The sequence below is a fragment of the Lemur catta genome, chromosome 5 (genome assembly GCF_020740605.2).
Source record: "Lemur catta isolate mLemCat1 chromosome 5, mLemCat1.pri, whole genome shotgun sequence".
Lineage (NCBI taxonomy): Eukaryota > Metazoa > Chordata > Mammalia > Primates > Lemuridae > Lemur > Lemur catta.
Window position 1 is genome coordinate 100,748,078 of NC_059132.1, and position 22,660 is coordinate 100,770,737.

General features: G+C 37.6%; 1 protein-coding gene across 12 annotated transcripts in view; it reads left to right on the top strand.

Annotated features, from left to right (window-relative positions):
- SORBS2 (sorbin and SH3 domain containing 2) overlaps nucleotides 1-22,660 on the top strand; it is a 194,106-nt gene that overhangs the window by 103,533 nt on the left and 67,913 nt on the right. For 4 of the 12 annotated variants that reach the window (XM_045552368.1, XM_045552366.1, XM_045552370.1 and 1 more), the window contains exons 1-4: nucleotides 3,222-3,311; nucleotides 8,945-8,971; nucleotides 9,193-9,317; nucleotides 22,354-22,492. In XM_045552368.1, coding sequence (XP_045408324.1) covers nucleotides 3,251-3,311; nucleotides 8,945-8,971; nucleotides 9,193-9,317; nucleotides 22,354-22,492 — 352 coding nt within the window. In that variant the 5' untranslated portion in view covers nucleotides 3,222-3,250. Of the gene's footprint in view, nucleotides 1-3,221; nucleotides 3,312-8,944; nucleotides 8,972-9,192; nucleotides 9,318-10,119; nucleotides 10,756-18,703; nucleotides 18,740-22,353; nucleotides 22,493-22,660 lie in introns of those variants that run through there. The other 8 variants (XM_045552369.1, XM_045552362.1, XM_045552372.1 and 5 more) reach the window with 6 other exon arrangements.

A 22,660-nucleotide genomic window follows, 5' to 3' on the forward strand; every position in this document is an offset into this window, starting at 1 on the left:
AGGTCTCTAAGGTACTTGAGCCAAGTTACTGCTTAGCAGCGTGAATATAACCCTCTAAAACATCCTCTCATTTATAAAGACTGAACGTGACCCTGACGGCATGCTACTTTGCATAGTATTATTTTGCTTATGTAGGTGAATTTACATTTGTGTATAATGCATGTAAAATATGATATTCAAACTTATGCATAAAAATTGATTAGAAGTAACTGAAACTTTTTGTTTAAAATTCCAAAATATACTATAATGTTGTTATAAAGACATACCACTTTTAAATATATATATATATATATGAATATTGTCTTAGGAAGTTGAAAGCATTGTTTGCTGTGTTTACAAAATGAAGTAGGAATTAGTTCTTAAATAGCTAGTAAATAAAATTGGCCTGCATTATCTACCTAACAATCGTTAAAGAGACATACTGCTATTTAAATGTGTCAGTCACTAAGGTTAAAAAAAAAATGTCTTTTAAATTAAGTCTTTCCTTTTAAACAAATACATGGCAAACTAGCCAGGCGGAATGTGGTTCTTTTTTCGTACTAAAGTATCTAAAAAACTTACAAAATATATAGGACATGTTACATCTCCACTCTTAGAATTTGTAACCCATTATTTTCTAAGGCATATCTTAGCTATTGAAGAAAAGAGAAAGACATCAAATATTAATAATGTATATGATTTACCCATAGGAGTGTTTTCTAGCAGTAGAAACAGCTTCCAGGAGTCTTGCAGCTCTGTAGAAGAGTAACCCAGCGAGGCTGCAGGCCATTAATGAGTGTGAAGGTGAGACAGGCATTAGGATCTCTGAGGATGAACTGACCTGACATAGTAAAGACAGCATCCTCATTCTGACATCTTAAAAATATCTTCGGGGAATATCAGAAAGTATCACCACATAAGGAAGTAGAAACAGAACATAATACCTTACTCTGTTCAGCAGTTGTACAAATGCCTCAACTTTTTTAATTAAGCTATTTATTAAACTGTTAATAAAGATAGATTCTCCATTTATTTGATCTAGGTCTTAGAGCTCCCTAAAATATGTAAATTGTTTAATCCAAAGATTCCCAGTTTTCTTGGTTTACAATGACCTTTCATGTCTCAGTAATTTTTTCATGGTACTCCTAGAACAAATGAAATGCCTAACATTTCTATTTATTAAGTAGTTAGGTGCTAACAGCCTAATAACGCAATGGTTACTTATTTTTGTTCTAACAACTTAGAAGCCATTTGACAAAATAATACATGTAAATTGAAAGAAAAATAATCATTTTATTTCATTCCTTATAACCACAATTACTTACTAAGGGTATGTGTGTGCCTGTTACACACTGAAAAACTTCTCAGGCCTTGGAATTAGATTGTGTAGGCCACATTCTGGTCTAAAAAGATTTTCAGAGGGTACTTGCTTTTTATCATAGCAATTACCAAAAATCCAAGTTTTCAAAGATGTGATGTCATCAAAAGGAATATAGCACAATCCATGAGGTTGAAACTGTGCTCAACCTCAAGCTAGTTGTGAAATATCCCCCAATGCCCCTATGAATTCACCAAGATAGTCCAGTGCATGTCACCCCGCAGTTTGAATGCTAGAGGTTTAACCAGTGACCCTGATCTTCTTATTTTGGAACTTTCTCTTTTCATTTCTCTGCTTGTTTTTAGATATTCAGAATTAAAAGAACTAGAAAATAAAATCGTTCTTAGAGTAATGTCAGTTTTCACTTTTGACACCCTTGACTACACAACCCTCAACAGCTGCTGGATGGACACCCTATGTTCAATGGCATTACCTCCATCCTGTCACACACTTGTCTTTCATAGCTATTTTCAGTTCCCTGACATTGCTAAAAGCCTATTGGTGCCTCTCTTCAGTTGTGAGTTTCTACCATTGGTGTCTTTTTCTTTGGGTTCTTAATTATAGTCTTTGATTTGTTTGACTTATTTTCTTTTAATGTTCTTTAAAGCCAGTTTTCTGGTTTAATTATTTTCTACATGAGGAAATTATTTTAAACTTATATTTTAGAAATCATATTGTGATATGAGAATCCTTCTACTAATTTTGAGGCCTATTGACCTATTTGTAATTTTTACCGATAATTAATATAAATCATATTTCCAAACATCTTTACTATTCTAAATAATTCTCTCATGTTCAATAAACAAACTGGATTCTTTCCCCATGGAAAAAAATGAAAAAAATGAGAATGTGACAATATATAATGATTATGTTATCATATTAGTGGTTATATTGTCTATTTTTTTCCATAACTTTGAAAAATACTTAATTTGTTTTGACTTAATGAACAGAATGATGGGAATGAGAAAAACTATTGCACATGCCATATTACAAAGGAATGTAGGAATGGAATAGGAATCTATTCATAAATAGAACATTAGCCTTCCAGTTTTAGAAGACTTCTGTTCCAAATTTAGAAGTCTAAACTTATCATAGCACATTAAAATCACTGATGCATTTGCACTTATTTTACTTCACATTGTAATTTGCATAAGTATAAATATGTGGACCATAGTACACATATGTTCAAAAGTATAGAAGCAATAAATTAAATTTTTAAAACATGGTCATTTCAATACTATATATTTCAATACTGTCTTTAATTTTAATTAGACTAATTATTTCCATAACTAATAATACCTTTGGAAAGACATGGGCTTTTCACAGTGTGTGTTTCTTTATGAATCCTGTTTATCAATGTATCATACCTATGTCAGTCAATAACTTATACTTCAAGAATTATTCAAGCTATATGTGGGAATTATAATAGCTAGAATATGTCAAAATCTGAATGATAGGTACAAAATATATTGTACCATAGCTCTGAATCTTGAAACTCTAAAAGCCAGCTACACTGCTTATATATTTAGTACGAATTGAATTTAAATGGTATAAACAAAGTTGAGTTCTGTGCCTGAGTTTTCATTAAAGAAAAACCACAAAATGTTAATTATAAAACCTTCCGTTCTTTCACTAAACCATTGACATCCATTTCTGAGACAGACTTCCGGTTTTTTATTTTGTTTTGTTTTGTTTGTTTTGGTTTGGGGGTGGGTGTGAAATCTGCAGATGCATTCCATGGTTACTAATTCTGCCTGTTCATCTCGCTCATGGTTATCTGGCACATTCCACTTAAAATGCATGACATTGCATGTGCTTCCCAGTTGCCTTGGCCTCTGCTATTTCATTTTTTTGCTTCCAGATAGCGGTGGGTGTGCTCGCAAACGTGCCGCCATGTCTGTCACGTTAACATCTGTGAAGAGAGTGCAAAGTTCTCCAAACCTCTTGGCTGCAGGTATAATATCACTAACTCACAGAGCGTCACATTGGAATGGCTTTACCTGACCTTTCTCTCTTTCCAGAATTATCTTGTTTGGATGAATAAAGCGGCTGTAAATACTTTCTGAATGCCCCATGAGCTCTTATTTTTCTCATCCCAAGAATAGTTTCCATGTCTTCTGACTGTTTTTGTTCTAAACATAAAAACCAAAGGAAAATGATACCATCTAGAAAGCATTTTAAAAATCTAATTAAAAACAACAGTCATTTGCCAAAAATATGTTGAGTAACTGCAAATGTTAATAACTATTTAAGTTTTTGTTATCTCATGAAGTAACATAATATTTCATCAAGATAACTCATAGGTTCATTTGTGAGTTTTTTTTTAAACCTAAAAAAACTGTGCAGGGTAGAGGTACAGGGCATCCAGAAGAGAGATTTGCAGGAAACTGAATCTTCATTGCCAAAGTTTGCAAACATGATGCTAGAATATTAGTTTTGAAAGAGACGGTTACCTCCCTTTAATCCAATCAGCAAAGACCCTGCTAATATATATTTTTAAACATATCCAAGTCTTGACCAATTAAGATGAATGTGCACCTACAGGTATAAATATTGTCTAGAAAGTAATTGGGGTGTGACATCGCAGCACCCACTACGGTGGGTCTCTTCATAATAAATGCCTGTCGTGACTACCTGAGCCTGCAGGCACAGTCCGCATTGCAAGGGGTGCAGCTACAAGAAAATCAAAGGACACCAAGCAACCCCAGTGTCTCTAGACCCTGAAATACACCCACACCTTCTGGTGACTGGTTGGTTGGTTGGTTCATTTGATTGTTGCTTGGTTAGTTGCAGTTTGGGGGTTCCTTACTTTTTATTTATAAGATTAACAGGTTTTAGAGCAGAAGTGGGAAAGGGATGGAGAGTCTTTAAATATTTTAATTCTCATGGTGCATATCACAGTGTTTCACACACATACATCCAGCAGTTGATTAAATACTCAGAGTGTCTTTCACTTTAAAGCCACTTGATCCTAAACTACCCAGCTCTGTGGAAGAAAAAACAAACTTCCCTATGGAGAATCCCATTCCCACCCACCACCTCCAATCTACAAATGGATTTCAATGTCCATGTCTAAATACCAGGCCAGCAGTATCCATAATATAATAAGTTCAAAGAAAATGCAAGTTGCATTGCAATGTATCTAGTATTATATCATTTTGGTTAAAACAAATCTCTCTCTATATATTTGTACATGTTGGCTCTTGTGTGTATAAACATGAAAAGGTGTTAGAAAACTACAGGAGTGTTTACATTGGATACCACAGGGAAATAGAAATGAAGGAAAGTAAGAAAATAAATAAAGTTTAGGGCTATCATGTAATTGGAACACCCGTTCCATGAATATCATGGACATTTCAACCAAGTAAAATCCCAGCCCTAGCTACTTGGACATGGACCATTGATGCAAACAGCAGGGAATGACACACTGCTTCAACAATGCCAATTTGTTGTTATTTATAAAAGTAACTACTGAACGAACAATATTAGATTGAACTGGAGATTGCCATTTTGAAGGTTCAACACTGGAATATCAGCAATTTCATATCATTCAACTTAGTAGAAAAGATTTAATGCTTCAGAATCAAAATAGTAAAAAAAGATTTTATACTTTGGGAATATGAAATAATCTTCCATTATGAGAGCATGTAGTGGCTCTGGGCTATTTTAAATTTTATATCACTAGGAGTAAGATTTCTAGTGAACAAAGTCCCCTGGATTTTGGACATAATTGTTACTTTTAAAACAGTTCCCTTTTGGTATTAATTAGAGACATGAGGTATGATCATTGTTTCAAAGAAGTTTCAATTACATTTTAAAGAAAGAAGTCGGCATCTTTTATAGCCAATCACACTCTATGGTAGCTTTCATAAGAATCATTTGACACAGTGTCTTTATGTGAACCAAAAGGGAATTGATAAGCATTCATTGCCTCCAATATTGTCAAAACATGACAGGCTTTAGGTAAAGATTAGACTACCTCCACAGAAGGTTCTGAGCCACCCTCGCTCCCCTCTCAGATCAGAAAGTCAATCTGAGTCATCAGCTATTTGTCCCTTGAGTCAGTCTTTCTCTTTTCCTTTCACAAGAAGTAAATTCCCATTGGACATTTCATCATAGCACATACTGATATTTTAAACCTAACCTAGAACCAAAACAATGACTATAAGAGAAACCACCGAAGTATGTTTTATTTCCCCAAAACCACTTGGCAGGCAGAGATAACGTTGGTGAGAGTGATCTGCTGCGGTATGGAGACCACCCCACCAAGAGACAGGGTCTTGCCAATACCACCTGAGTGTTTTGTGCCCTTAAGAAAATTAGTCTTTCTATATGTCAAGTTTCCTTTCTTTAAAAGAAATTGTTCGTCCCTTTCTTACTTCTCTGAAAACTCAATCATTGCCCAGACTCACAAGGATTTGTCAGAAGTAAATGAGAGTAAATGAAGAAAATAAATGAAAAGACTTACCATAGTACTCAGAAATACAGTAGGCGCTCAATTAGTTGACTTGAATTTAATTACAATGTTTAAATTAATTCTGGCAAAGAATTTGAGTCCTCTAAAGAAGTGAGTTATAAGAATGAAAATCATCATAATTTTCTATTAAAAATGTAGGTAATAGTATCAACATAGCACATCATATTAAAGGAATTTAAATAAAAGCTAAGAGGAGAACTTAGGATATGACAGTGAGGTATCACAAACACAGCTACATAGGAGCTGTAGCACTAGAATCGTAAAGTTGGGAAGGACCTTTGAGGGCATCCAGTTCAACCCCTGACACTGAACCAGGAACGTCTTGGACAAAATCTCAGACAGGACTCCACCAGCTTGTGTCTAGGCAGGGAAAGCTCATTGCACGAGTGAAGAGCACGTACGGTTCTTAATTCTCAAAACTCCCGTTCATGTTCACGTGCAAAACAGCCAGGGCAAGGATGAACCTACCCCATTTCATCATTCTTAAATGTTCAGGGAAGCAGTGACTACCTACTAAAGAACACCAGAAATTAAGGACTCAGGCTCCTAGACTCTGAGCTCTGTGTTTTCACAAGTGAATGGTCATCAGTAATTTTTCAACATTTGGGACAAAACCATTTTCCCCGTTTACTTGATGAACTTTTTTATGTACATGCATAACCTATATTCCCTTTACTCAGCGTGATGCAGGATACTTCCTGTCCTCCAGGGCCCTCCCTTTCCCAGGCTTTCCTGGCAGCAGTAAAACAAAACCAGGGCTGTGGGGAACAGTGTCCGCAGGGGAAGGCACTTCTCTTTCAGTGCCTCTGAAGACTATAATAAAAGAGCAAATTAGGACTTATGATTGGATTTATTTTAAAGAAACCGAAATGTTGTATACTTCAGTATCCTTAAAAGACCATCCACTTCAAAACAGACTGTAATTAGTCATCAACGTAAGCCTCATTAAAATATTGGTTCATCCTGAAGTTTTAATCCACAGCCATTTTTCTCCTTTCTCGTTTCTCTTAATTCTACACACTCACATCCACTATGTGTAGAGCTCACCACTATGACTGTCTCACGCTTCCTGTAGCACAGGGACAGCTTCATTTGGCAACCCCTGCCTGTTTCTCTGCCTGGAAATCCCAGGGAGGGGCCCCTACTTAGCCTAGAGTGACTGTCCTCTGATTCTCCCTCTTAATGTTTCTTGGGGTTTTGTAATTTCCAATGTGGTCACCAGTATGACGAAAGAGAGCTGGCCCTCTACCAACTATCAATTAGAGGAAGTTTATCTCAAGTGTCCTTTAAACCTGCTCAATGCACCCTCTTCTTCCTCACCGTGTCCACACCCCTCGCACCACCAAGCATCTGGCTCTGGTTACGTCCATCCCCAGCACATATTACACACCGTTCTTTTTGATCGCGGTTTTATCAAACCAAGACTAAAATAAATGCCCTATTCTCAAGCAAATGATTATGAGATAAATCGTTATGATTAATAGAGCTGCTTCCCTTTTCATTGTCCTTTCCCAAAGCCCCAAAAGTAGTAGGTTGTTCACATTGTGCTGCACACTAGGGGTGGCTAAATTTCTCTCCTTGAGTGCTCCAAAATAAAATTCTAGTGATTGTTTTGTATTGCTGAAATATGTTTTCTTTATAGAGTCCTCATTATCATTTAAACGATTGAGAATTTCCATCATTTCTGCTTCAATCAAATTCTAGAAGTTGAGTTCAGTAAACATTCCATCTGTAATTCTTCAAAGTAAATTTTTCTGTATGGTACCCATTTTATTACTCCAATTTTGCATTCATTGGAGGTGAAAACCATACTACATTACCAGTTATCATAAAGCATGAGAATTTGTGAGTCTTTGCTAGCTCACCTGAGCTGGAGTCACTCTAATGTACTCTGTGCTGATTCACATTTATTTTTCTTCCTTTGATTTTGGAAAGAGTACATGTCAAATGTTTTATCTAAAAAATCAGATGCTTATATTTCTCAACTCATTTTCATCATTCCAAATTCATGTTTAAATTTCAAAGTAACTATTCCTGAAGCACTAAAAGGAAAACAAAGAGTCCTGTTAACATGTAAGATTTATATTTTATTAGGTATTGAAATATTAATAACAATAATTTAATAATGGTCTCAGGGAAAACGCAGAAGGAATCTAGGAACGTGATAATAGGTTAGGCTAAATGACCCAACCCTTACAGTCCTTTCCAAAGTTAAGGCTTTATGAATCTAAGTGAAGTTGATCACGAGGCATAATATTAATAGAACCAAGCAATTCAAACTGATTACCTCAAATGTGCATAAGTTAAACATGCAAACTGGTTTCCTCGAATATGCATAATTGATTACCTCAATAAAAGATTCTTGAAGGTATAACTCTAGTAAAATTGATAATAAATATATCATGAACCCACTTAGCAGTGCATGTATCATTGACCCAACTGCATTATCAAAAGCAATTGATTAGTACTGAAATTTATTTTCCATAGCTTACTAGCTAAAAGACAATGGGATGTGTTAGAACAGTAACAGCTTTCATATTTGGGTATAAAATTACTTTTATATGGCACTAAGGAGAAACCTCAAAATCTAGACAATAATTTGAAAGTATCACCTAATATAGTAGACACATTTATAATTTCTTAAAGTTAAAAAAATACAAACTACAAAAAAATAGTTCTCCAATACAGAAGTTAAATATGGCTATTAACAGGAAGACATTAAAAGTTAAGGATCTGGTGGTTTGATTTAATGCTAGGAAAAGCATTCATAGTTTATAAACCAGATCCCTTTTGATCTTTTAATTTGATATTTACAGATTAATTTATCTATCTTGAGATTAAAATTACATGGTTGTAATATTACTGAGGGGAAAAAATCAGTGTTTGATATGTAGGTATTAATTACATATCATAGATATTTAATGAATGACATTCTAATTGAAGCAAAAATAAAGGCACAAATCTCCTTTTAGTATATTTGATGTTCCCAGAGCCTTAGAACTGAGAGAACGTTTTCAAAAATAATGCATGTGATTCTTTGCCAAGTGATTTTTACTAGATTATTCATTTATTTCACCCTAGTTTTAATGTCAATTTTTTTTTTCTTTCAGGGCGTGATTCTCAGTCACCAGACTCAGGTACAGAAAAGATATTCTGAGTAACTATTACATGTGTTATGAATTTTTAAAAACATATTCATAGCCACAGTGTTGACCTTAAATTTCATATACTGTTAGGCATATTAAATTAAACCTCTAGTAAGGTCACTTCAATTTTGTAAATAAAAATAAATTTTATTTTAAAATGTTTATGTGAACGTAGATATTTTTGTATCCAATTTGTTTTCCCTTAATAAAAGCTTGGAGATCTTACAATGATCGAAATCAAGAGACACTGAATGGAGATGCTACATATTCCTCTCTTGCAGCAAAAGGTTTTAGAAGCGTTCGACCAAATCTACAAGATAAAAGATCACCAACTCAGGTAATCCTGCACGCTCTCGTCTTTGTGTTATTTTAGAGCGTGGTTATTAGACCACTGCTTTAGAGCCTCTTTCCTAGCTATCTCTTTCGTAGTGTGCATATTTTGATACATGTTTTATTCTTGATGTGTGTTTGCCTTTGTCTTTGTTTTGCCTGCCAGACTTGTATTTACAACATGGAGAATAAGTTTTAAGTTCAAAGCAGGTGTTCTTTTTTTTCTGATTAAGCTCATAAAAGTAGGTCAGTTTCTTAACATAATGTTTAGAATATGTTTTAATTCTTAAAATGGTGACAGCTGAGGTTTCGGATTTAAAGTTATGAGGTCAGCAATATATTATGTATTGAATAAACATGAATTATGCAACTGTTCATTACATTAACTAAAGGAACTCTGTGTTGGAGGTATTAGCAAAATTGTGCCACAAGCATGAAAAGTGTTGCAAAACAATGTGACTAAGCCATATATATACCTCAAAGTCTAATAAAAATATGCCAAGAGGATATATGTTCACTTTTAACATAATTTCCCAGAATGTAAATGGAGCAAACTTCAAATGTATTGAATAGAAAAACTATTTTTCCCCTATGGGCAACTATTGACAACAAATTAAAATCATCCTAGATGGAATAAAAATGATCATTCAAACTAGCCAACAAAAAAGATAGCATAATCAGAAAGTATGGCATTGCTTTATCTTTTTTAAAGGCAAGGTTGACACTGATTTATTTCATGACTAACTTTGACTTTCTCTCTGTTTTTTCTTCAACATTATTTCTTTCTCCTGATGCTTTTGGCAATCAAGGCACGCCTTACACCAGCCATAAAAGAGAGGTTTTGTAGTTCTTTGATAACCAATCACACGAAGGGTGACATTTTAGACCAATTAGTAACTAACACACAAATTCCCTCCTGTGCAGAGTACTTTATTAACAAAAAGCCTCTTCAGGGAACTATGTATTCTAATGACGATTCCAGAGAGACAGTTGTATATTCTGAGGAATCTAACACAACTGTGTCGTATACACAAAAAATCACTAACCCGCTGCCAGCAGCTTCCAGCACAGATCCTGCATTCACTGACATCAATACCCCTTTTCTACAAGAGGACTACATGCAAAATTCTCACACTCGGAGAATTTCTACCTTGAAACTAACCCATAACCAGGATTTAGGAAGTAGCACCCATATTAATACTCCACAGTTTTCCAAACCTGTTGAAGTATCAGCATTTCTCAAAAGGCCTGGCTCACCACCCCCCAATCCAGTGCCTGAGATACACACAGCATCTCTTTCCATTCAGATAGCTCCCTCGGGACAGGGTCCTGAAAGCCACAAACAGCTACCTGAGCTTTCTCCAGAGACTACAAAGATACCTCTTCAGCAAGAGAGAAAAAAATCTGCAGTTGCTGCGGCCTCTCAGTCCTCAGACTGCTGGGTGGTACATCACACTTCCCAGTCTCTTCTTACATGTGTATTGTAGAGACTCTAACTCCTTTGGTTTGGCCTTCTGATGTAACCTAACGCTGTGTTGATTTCTAAGCAGGAAGGGAAAGGAGAAAGAAACCAATCTTCCTATTTAAAACCCTGGTAAATTCATCAGTAAATTTGTAGGTATTTTTTTAACTTAAATACATATACACAGATATTTTACCCAGACATTATGTTCTAAAAGTTTTTTCTTTCTATATATTTGTTAGAAACCACTGATGGGTCAGTTATCATTTAAGAGACTGCAAACCACTTCAGCACTTAAGATACTTTTAGGTTTCAAGGAAATACCTTTCCTATCAGACCTTTTCATCCTAGATTTACTTTATTTACAGGTACAAAATCTCCTAAAATTAATAGTCAATTACAATTCTCTTTGGCAGGAAACATTTATCTTAATTTTAAGCAGTGTCTATTCCTTTGTAGCTCAATATTCACTTTCACTGAAAGTTGATCAATCTATCATTTCAGAAAGTGTATTAGTCAACCTTTGTTACCCAAACTTTCAGGAAGTAAATCTTTATTTCCATAGATGTAGAATTCTCTCAAGCATCATTCTCTGACATTTATTAATCTGTTAGAAGAGAAATGTGATTCTATTATTGGCTTCTCCACTAAATAATGTAATATTAAGAGCATAAGCTTTAAAGATGAACATAGATTTTAATTCCAAGCTCCATCACTGACTATGTGATGAGATAGGCCCACCACGCTGGGACTGTTGGAGGACCAGAAGGAAGCCAGTGGGGACAGAGAAGCAGCAAGCATGGAGTGGTAAGAGGTGAAGTCAGGGGTGACAGAGGCCAGATGACAGGAGTCCTCCTAAGCCATTGCAAGGATTTTGACTTTTATTCTCAATAAAAATGGGAGTCATTGGAGGCTTTTGAGGCTACCACTATTATTATCCGACTTATATTCTAACCAAATTATTCTGGCAGCTGGGTGGAGAGCTAACTTTAGTGGGGCAAAGAGGAATGCAGGCGCACTGGTTAGGCGACCACTGCAATGAGTCAGGTGAGAAATGATGGCAGCTCAAAGTGGGGGGGGGGGGCGGAGCCTTGGAGGCGGTGAGCAGTCGGACTGTGGGACTGTGTTTTGAAAGTAGAGCAAACAGGACTTCCTGGCAGATTGCGTGTGGGATGTGAGGGGAGGGGAGGAGGCCAGGTTGACTCCGGCTGCGGGGGCGCAATTGCCGTCCACCGAGACTGGCCAGCCTGGGTGGAGGCACCGGAGATCCCACGCGGGACGCGGTGAGTTTGCGGTGTCTGTCACCCACGCGGAGAGGTGGAGGATGCAGGTGGCTGTGAGAGACTGGACTTCAGGGCAAGGGTCCAGGATGAGATATGAGCCCTATCTCCATGAGCTGTGTATGCTGTGGCCTGAGACTGAGATCACCAGGGCGTGAGTACAGAGAAAAGAGGGGGTCCTGGAATTGAGCCCGAGCAACTCCCAACATTAAGAGGAAGAACCAGCAAAAGGGGCTGAAAGCAGTGTCCCCTAAGGTTGAGGTCCCCAACCTCCAGGCAGCGACTGTTACGGGTTGGCAGAGCTCCGCGGTCCCCCATCCCCCACCCCATCCATGGAAACCTTGTCTTCCATGAAACTGGTCCCTGGTGCCAAAAAGATTGGGGACCGCTGCTCTAAGGGAGGAGGAAATCCAGGAAAGTGCGGCATCCCCAAAGCCAAGTGAGGAAAATGTACAGAGGAGAAGGGATGGTTAACTGCGCACATGCTGCTGATAGGGCAACCGTCAGATGCAATCTGGACACTCGCCATGGTCTCAGTAGTGCGGAGAGGGACTTTCTTGAATGGGGATAAGAGAGACTGGGGGGAGGGCAGCTGGGCAGTCCGCTCTTTTAAGGCCTATTAACATAGGACCATTCATCTAGTTATTCACCCGCCCTGAGCCTCAGTTTTCTTATCTATGAAATGGAAATAATAATAGCAATCATTTCATAGAGTTGCCCTGAGGTTTGAGTAAAATGATGCATGTAAGAAGATTGGCAGAGTGCCTGCTACCTAGTAATTCCTGCACATATAGTAGCTGTTATTATTTTAAAATACAGTAGAATCATTTTTCCAAATTATGTATCTCACTGGAAAAAGGAAATACAGTATTTTCAATAATATTTTTTTTTCTGGTGGATAAAAGTTTATTTCATCAAACTAGCAGTTTGTTCCAAGATAGTGTGTCATCTTTTATAACGTTTTGCCAAAAGGTGTCATATAGCAATTACAGTTTTGTCTTTTTAAAAAATCTTGGTAAGAACATTTAACATGAGATCTACCTTCTTAACAAAAATTTTAAGTGTACAATACAGTATTGCTAACTGTAGGCACAATGTCATACAACAGATCTCTAGAACTTACTCATCTTGCATAACTAAAACTTTATACCCATTGAATAGCAACTCTCCATTTCCCCTTTCTCCAGCCCCTGGCAACCACCACTCTACTCTCTGCTTCTGTGAATTTGCCTATTTTATATACCACATATAGGTGGAAACATGCAGTGTTTGTCCTTCTGAGACTAGCTTCTTTCGCTTACCCTAATGCCCTCTGGGTTCCCTATGTTGTAGCACATGGCAGGATTTCCTTCTTTTTAAGGCTAAATAACATACCATTGTACGTATACATCACATTTTCTTTATCCATTCATCCATAGATGGAAATTTAGTTTGCTTGCCTATCTTGACTACTGTGATATGCTTCACTTTTAAGTCCCATTTTTCCATGTAATGACTGTTTACAATGGTGCCCTTTCCATTTTTGATACTTACATTCCACTTTCTGGCAAGTCTTGGTAAATGCCAAGCGCTGTAAGCTATACTCTTTGCATCAGCCAAATATATGCTTTATTATAAAGAATTAGTCTCCCAGGAAATTAGCAGACCCAAGAAATAAAAATACACTAAGAAGTGAAAAGGAAAGTTTAGTGTTCTGGAGATTTTATTTACATATTTTATTGTCATCATTAAAGTCTAACAATTAATTAAGATAGAAAACTACAGTCTACTGTTAGAAATTATCTCCAGATTTGACAATTATACATATTGTTTTATAAGCTACATGTGTTTTAATTTACCTTCTACAAATAGATCACAAAATGAGTCATGTTCTCCTTCTGTTACTGTGTGAGCAGATATCCTGTTGCAAAAAAATGTCACATTGTTCTCAATGTCAGATAAGTGAAGGTATAAGCCAGACACTCTGGAAAGAGAGCAAAAAACTACACCCCAAACAGTTTCCTACAGCATTTGTGAATGTTATGCCCTTTGCGTCAAAAGAATAAACTTGTCCCATCTATTATGAAGCAACATAATCAATCACTGGCCAAAGCCTCATTTTCACAGCTGCTACTGCACATATGCTGGGGTCACTAAGGGAAATTTGCCGGACTGTCATGTAGAAGAGAGAGAAAACTCATTTCTTTTGTTCCATGGGATAAATATGTCGAAGCAAAGGAAGGCAGAGTGATGAATCACTGTTAGCAGTGTGGGATGATAGAAAAGGTGCAAGGACCTCAGAGTATGTTTCTGGTCCGTTCCTATCAATACCAGCCCCAGTCATTGAGGCATTCTATTAATATGGTCCAGAAATATCCCCTAACTTCCTTTCTGTGGGTTTGTTATGCTATTAGTTGATCAGGTCTTTGGTAATTTCTCCATCTGATGAGTGTGTTTGCACGTGCACGTGCATGTGTGTGTTTTTAAATAATTAAACGTTAGAGAATATTTGGGAGTCCAATATGAATTTAGAAATCACCTAGGATCCTTTCTTCAACATCTCTCAATAGCTGGGCATTCAGAATCTTCTTGAATACACTTAATGGAGAGCTCAAATCTACTTATTAGGTCTAATTATTAGAAAGTATTTCTAATATTGAGTCATAATCTACCTGCCTTAACTTCTACGTGTTCATCTCATGGAGCAAAAAGAGATGAAGTTTTTTTCCTCTTCTACATGACAGTCTTCATACTATTATCCTCCTTCCCACTCTGCTGTGCACTTTGTTCAGAGCATTCCCGTGCCTTCCAAGCATTCTGATTCTTTTTCCACGGCTCTCATCTATTGAGAGCTAATACAACACACCAGACACCATGCCAAGCACTTTACTTACGCTATCTCACTTAATTTTCACAAACTTTAGGAGATGTGTTTTATTAATGTCCATATTTTACACATGAGGACAGTGAGGCCAAGGGAAATTAAGCAACTTGCCCCAGGCTGATTCGTCTATCTGATCCCAGATCCACAGCTCAACCAGTGGGCTCTACTGCCTCTATTTCCTCATACTGTCTGGCTCTTAAACCCCATAGTTTGGCAATATTCTTAAAATATGATCTCATCCCAGATATAAAACCATAGTCCCGATCTGAATACCACAGAGTAGAGTAGAAATATCCACTCCCTTGATTCAGATGCCATCAATATGCCCAAATCTGCGTGACTGGTTTAGATCCCCTACCACCCAGGTCTTGGCAGGAACTGTATGGCCGTTAACAGCTCTGGTTGAAAGGCTTTTATTAGGAGGCTACAGGACAACTCATGTCATTAAAATGCAAGCAGCCCAGCCAGGCCTTAGGGGAACTGGGGGATGACCAGGTAGCTACTCTCTGTTTTTGTCAGTCTTAGGTACTACAGAGTTCCTGTCTCTCCTAAGTGTCTGTTCTATCATTCCTGCAAGCTGCCGGGGGAATTCGATGACATTCTCTGGCTCCATGGTTCTCGGTACCCCACAGCTACCTGACTGGGGCGTTCAGTGTCATTTAATTCAAATTCCCAGGAGGGAGGCAGGGCCCATTGGCCCAGTTCAATTCAGTTATTTTCTCTCCTAAACCATCGGCTGTGGCCAACAAAACAGTGTTGCCTGGGGCAGACACGGCTGCCAGGCTCTTCCTGCCACCCCCTCAGGACAGGCTAAGAAGAGGCAGATTGTCCTGGAAGGATGTGGGGTGGGAGGTAAGGATTTTATATAACTCCCTCCCAGATTTTTGTTCAAGTAAATTACTGTCAACTCCACTGAAAAACAGAGAACAAAAACCTGTCAAATCCCTTCACTTGAGATTTAATATATATCTAGAGTGTTCTTTGAGAAATAAGGACTTGAAGCTAGGTGATTAAAGATGTAAAAGAGGGAGACATTAGCACATGACACAGTGTCGTGTCAAGCCAATGGGGACCTGAGGTAAAAGGAAAAATATGTCCCCCTATATATATATATATAGTTTTTATGTATTTTAATGAGTTTTTTCTAGAATATTTAAGTCATGTAAAAACAATTAAGTTGATTTTTCTGCAGTCATCTATGTACCACTAAATGCAGTAGGGGCAAAACTATTCTTGTTTAAAGCTAGTTTTTCCTACTTCAAGGTAGTCAGATTGGGAAAATATTTCTTTATTCCCTTTTTCACACTTTTCCTGCTACTCTTCTCTCATTTTCCTCAGGGAAAACATGGATAATTTAATTCTCTTTCCTCCTAGGTCTAGAGGGTATTTCATTAATGGGGAGATCAGGATCTTGTAAAAGGACTCCAAGTAGTCTAAGAAGTAAATTACATTTTTATGGCAAGAAATGTCAAAGCTTTTTTGTGGGTGATCAATAGCCTGTTGAATTTTTGAGTTTTATCTATAAAAATTCAAGTGTGATATCACTTACCAAGAGGCATTGCCTACACGCACACACACACACACACACACACACACACACACACACACACATATGCACAAAGACTCAAAATTGTGAGCATGTCAGGAAGGCAGGGAGAAAAATTCACAAGGTGAAAGAGTTCTGTTTTCTGGGGACATGCTCTTTGGAAGAACAAACGAATGGATAAAGACCATCCCAGACACAATGCTATATGAACAAACTAATGATCATCATATTACCCATGACAATGGTGATTTTAGAAAGAATATTCTTTAGCTTTTGATGTGTTTCTAGCCAAAGGATACAAGTCAATCCCATGAGGGTTGAAGTCATTAGATTTTTATTTTTAGTTTCAAAGGGAAAAACTCATTTGAGCAGATGACTCAAATCCCTTTGTATGATTTATATTATTTAATGGAATTTTCAGTTAGCATATGCAAAAATAAGAAGAGATTCACGTTATATGGAAACTACCTTAGTGAAACTGCATTATTATGAGAAATTCCATTGACGCTGTCCAAAGACTGCTTTATATTGAACTCCATTTAGACACATAGCAAAATTTAATGTTATAATTATTATAATTTCATAATATTATAGTTTTACTGCCAATAAGATTTGCAATTATTATAAGTATTTAGTAGTACAATATTATAAGTATTTAGTAGCATTTCTACTAAAACAGTTTAAGTTCTGGGTAACATACATTTATTTCAGTTAATTCCAGAGATCTTAAAACCATAAACAGCAAAAAAGTATCACAATTAAAATGACTGTGTTGAAATAGCAACAAAACAAAATCTTATTAAACAAAAACAAAGTAAGAAAATCTATGTTTTTATCCAGGGTTGGGATTTCTTAACTTGCTAGATTAAGGATGTGCTTTGGAGTGTCTGTGTAGCCCTGAAGTTTATGCAGAAATTTATGTTTCTATGAATTTATGCATTTTCCCTAAGAGAAGGATCAATAGCTTTTTATCAGATTCTAAGGGATCTATTACCCAGAGAGAACTTTTTATATGGTAGATTTTTTTAAGTATTCAATTAAAAGCCTGAAGGAAAAAAATTAAATTATGACTTTTATGAGGCCAACAGCCTGCATGACATCAGCTGTTATGAAAATTATGGCTGGCCAAGAACACCAAATGGTACCACTTAAATCTTTACTAGGCAATATTTCTAAGTTCATGCAGTTCTCTTTAGTTCATTCCCCATCTTTTTACTAATATCCCATAATACTTCTGGCTATATCTTAAAATTGTCACCACCCCCAAGAATCTCTATTCTGAAAGGTGGAAGGGGTAAGGGAGAAAAATTGCTTTGGAGTTCTGCTCCCTCCTGCTGATTTCAATGCTTGTCGCCTTATTTGACACACGCAGTCAGGCATCTCAAGGTTGTAAGAGATGGCTACAAAAATGTTTAACAGGCCATCTTCTCTCTTCCTCTGCAGACAACCCCTCCACCATGTTTAGCCTCTTGGGTTATATTAATATATAGCCTTGGAGTTCTTAAATCTTCCATTTCCCCTTCAGTTTCTTTCTCCTTTACCTAAGACTTACTGCCAACTGTAGTTCTAATCAGCTAGGGTGCATTCTGCCCATCATCAGTGGCTGTTGTTTAGTTTCACTTTATTTTCACTGTGTGTACCTCTATTTGCACTGCTAGGTTATTTTGAAGTTCAATTTTTTTTTTTTAGTATTTTATAGTTAAATAAGAAGTGGAAAGGAAACAAAATACCTTTTCCACTTAGTTGTTTTTAGTTTGATCAATATTTAGATGCATAAGTCAGAAAAAAAGTGAGGCAAACTGATTTATATTTGGGGGGTATTTTTGGCAGGGGGCAGGGAGTAGGGAGAAGTAGGCTACAAGATTTTTCTAGTGAAGGACAAACTAATTCTTCTGGGCAGTAGACAATATAATATCATTTCGCTGTCTTGAGTACAAAAAACTAACACTTCTGAGGAAAGAATTTCATTATGCCAGCACTCTCAAGCCCCTACCCAAAATTATGTTGCAGTGCTGTGTGAAAACTGGTCTTGTTTCCAAAATACACTGACTGGACTCATTTTCTTCATGTTTTCGTGCTTTTTCTGTGCTGTGTGGTTGGCACCTAATCCATCTGAACGTATTTCCTTAGAGCGCTTGCAAGTAAAACCGATGCTTTGCCTTCTCTGCCACATTGCAAAAAGAGATGTTTTTATTAATTGGATAATTTATATCTCTTCTTGTTATTTTTTCCTCAAACTCAGCCTGGAAATCAGAACTTAGCTGCCAATGGGTTGGAGGTAAATGCTTCCCAGACACACAGACAAACCACACCAGAAGCCTCTCCTCCGTGCCCTTCTTCTGTGGTGCCTTTGAACTGCGCCACCTTTTCACCAGGCAGTGGCTCCAGCCCGGCACCACTTAGCCTTCCACCGTCTGATGGTTTGGGGTCTTCACAGCTGCACAGGCCCCAGAGCCTTTCCCACTGTTTCTATAAACACCCTCTCCCAGCTCCTGAAAGCCTTCCCCACAGCCAGGACACAGGCTCTCTCACTGCAGACTCCTCCCTGGGCGAGCCCTTCTCCCGCTCCGAGAGCGGGTCCTCTACAGCCCTGCTAGCTGAGCTGCAGATTGGTGACTCTGACACCACTGACCGTTCTGAGACACCCTCCCCCACCTGGGGGCAGAGGTCTGCTGTGACAGATGGCACCACCTTAACCACCCCTGCGGCCACTCATGTAATTATCCTGCCTTCCTTTGCCTCCACCTTATACTTAAAAGGACTGATTCCTTGTGTGCCGTCTCATTTTGCAGCTGAGCATTTTTATCCGCATAGGTGTTGATTAGTCAACCAATTCTACACCAGCTGTCAGGGAAATCCACCACGGTCGTCCTCATCCTCAGCCTACTTAGGGCTGAAAAAGTCACTTATATTCTGTGCATTCATTTGAGAGTTACTTATGCTTACTCTAGAATGGTTTATTGTGTTACTGTAGCTAATGAGGTGTACAGTGATTTGCCTTGATAAAAAGTTGTCTCCGAAATTTAGATAAGTGTACATCATCCTATTTATTGTTATGATTAGATTATAGAGAAAGTCTAAAATTTTTCAAAAATTTTAACCCAGTATTAATACCTGCTAGATAACAGTTTTCCTCACTCATATTAATGTGTCCTGTGTAAAAATAGTTTCTATTCCTTGTTTCTCACATAAGTGATTACTAACTGCATGATCCTAATTCTTCTTGCTCTTCCCTCCACATCTTTTGAACTTCTCTGTTGTACAGGAGTGAATGATGTAAATAATCTTAATGTGCTTTACAGAGATTTAGCCCTATGATTTGGGGGGAGGTAGTTTTCCCAAGCCATTCCAAGTATAGAAATGTATGAATACATTTTTTATTTTATATATAAATAATTCATCTTCCATTTATAGCAACATATAAATATGTTGCATACATATTATATCATTTAAATGTGTCTGTATGATAAACAGTTCCTAATGAATGGTTTATCAATTGCAAAAATGCTTCCAAATTTTAGGGCACAGATTCCCAATTGCATATAATGTATAGATAATGGCTTCCATTTGAAAGGCACATATCTTCAGGCAAAAAATAGGAATTTTTTTCTAAAATTGATATTATAATGAAGTTCCAAATAAGCAACTGTCATAGACAAAATTTTCTGCCACATAAAAACTGTGTTCTATCAAGCTCATATATCTGCAAATTTCATGTACAGAGAAATGTTATAATAAACCATGTGTTTATTAAGACACTGCAATTACAGAAAACAAAAGGTATGTTTTGGGGGATGGGATTTAATATTCGTTCAACAGCTGGCTATGACACTGTGCCCTGAACCGTTCCATGCAGAGACTGGCTGGAGAAGGAGCGGCATGTCCCAGGGCTCACCACCAACAGCCCCTCCCTGGCCGCAGGGGACCAGCCACTGGGTTGGGAGCTCCATAGGAGTGGGGCTGCCATATACTACTGTGCTTCAACTGGTTCTTAACTTTGTAAAAAATTTTAAGGAGTGTTATCAGGATCTTTAGCCAAAAAAGACAAAGCAGTGAGAGTACCTCAATTTAGGCACTAACCTGCTCAATTTTCTGTTTTTAAGACTCTTCAGTGGCCTAAGAGTTATACATATCATCTTGTGGGCACAATCAGAGCCACCTGTGACCGAGATTAATTTCAATTATCAATTTAAAATTGTACATAGGTTCTCCATGAGATGTTTTTCCCAATAATTAATTCACTATAACAATGAAGTATCTTCTAAAACTCTAATGGTATTGTTGGTAAAAAATCCTGATTGGTTTAATATGATAAAAGAGTAAATCTACTTTCAGAAGTTTTTTCTTTTATCCCCAATTAATATTATAGAAACCATCAAAATAGGATTCAGAGCAAGTTTTCTAAGTTTAGTAACATAGATATCTGATGGCTTTTAATAAGGATTCTCCTGCTTTTAACATTAATTATAATGCATTATAACAATAGTATTAAGATGGTAATTACAAAGATCCACCAAACTTGATTTGGGCAGGGAGCCAAAGATATTCTCAAATCATTCACCAGACGTACATAAAAACTCTGAAGATTCGGGCAGGCCTGCGCCTCAGGTTTGTTGAATGTCGATTTCTCTTCAGGTAGAAGATCTCCAAGATATGGTAGGTTATGATATGAGAGTGACTTTTCCAACAGCTTAGAGAAATACTTAATCAATAAGCCCAATCCTTGTAATGAACTGTTTATTGATTTTAGGACATATATGGTATGACTATAAAGTAATTAAATTAGGTTTATTCCAGGTCATTTGAAAACATATCTGCTTTAAAGTGAAATCAGAAATAAGGAATTACTTTCTCATCTATGTTTCAAACTTGTGTAAAAAGTGTTTGGTTTAAAATAAGTAGGAAGAGTTCACAAATTATGATTCTTTGTATATGTGCACGTGTGTTTGTATGTATTAAGCTATACGGTAATCTTAACTAAATGATCTTACTAACGTTTTGCCTCATTTGCATGGTGCTCAGTGCTGTGCTGTGGATAGTCATGCTCACAGCCCTGAGCTCAACCTCTGAACTAAGCTGATTCCTCTCAATCAGAATAGGTGTCTATTGGACATCTGCTATGTCATTAGCGCTAGGTTGCATGTTACAGAAAATATAAAAGAAACATGTATATAACCATCTCCAAGAAGGCTGAGATACCACTGGGGATATAAAATACTCAAATATAAAACAATCAAAGCCATACGTTATTAAGAAACCAAACAAAGGCCCATAAAGTCCTGAATGTGGTTGAAGTAGGGAGACGTCAGTGATTGAACAATTGTTTCTGGTGATTTACCAGGTATTTGATCCTTCTAGAATAGCCTGCTTCATGATCTGTATATCCAAACCACTGTACTCCTTGTGTTAGTCACCTTGCTCTGGAAACATCCATTCACTAGAAGAGATCCCTGAGTAGGTCTAAGAACCAAGCCCTCTCCTCGTACCCGAGAGCATCATTTCAAATCCTGCATGCAGAGCAGTGTGACATGTTCCGGCTACTTGAGGCATGTTGGAGGAGGAGAGTTGCACTCCATGTTTACTTGGCACTGACTCCAACTGCTACCGTGTGGCACCTCTGATGGCAGCGCAGCATGCCCCCTGGTCAGCTGCTTCCTTTCCCCCTAACCCCCTCCTGGGCCCTCGCATAGATAAGAGAGTGATTTTCAGAAATAGAGGAAGAGAGAGAAGACTGAGAGAATGTACCCTGCCCTCTGACATCAGTTTTGAAAATAAATAAAAACTTGGCAGCTGATTACTGTCAAGTGATTGGGAGTCTTTTATTATCACCCAAAGGAATGATGTTTACAGGGCACTGTGTGCTTTAACGGGATGCCTGTGCACTCTCCTCAGAGCCAGATAACAGTGAATGGAAACTCCGGAGGTGCCGTGAGTCCCATGAGTTACTACCAAAGGCCGTTTTCCCCCTCAGCATACTCTCTCCCAGCCTCACTCAACTCGAGCATTATCATGCAGCATGGCAGATCCCTGGGTAAGTAGCCTGATCGCCATGACTCATGGCGAGTTCAATATGGCAAGTACAAAGCACGCGAGAAGCATAGAAGGCATCGGAGTGAGGCGGGAGCGCTGAGCACTGTTTGATGGGAGGGATTGGGGCAGAAGATTCACCCAGTAGGCTCCCAGCTATTCCACAACAATG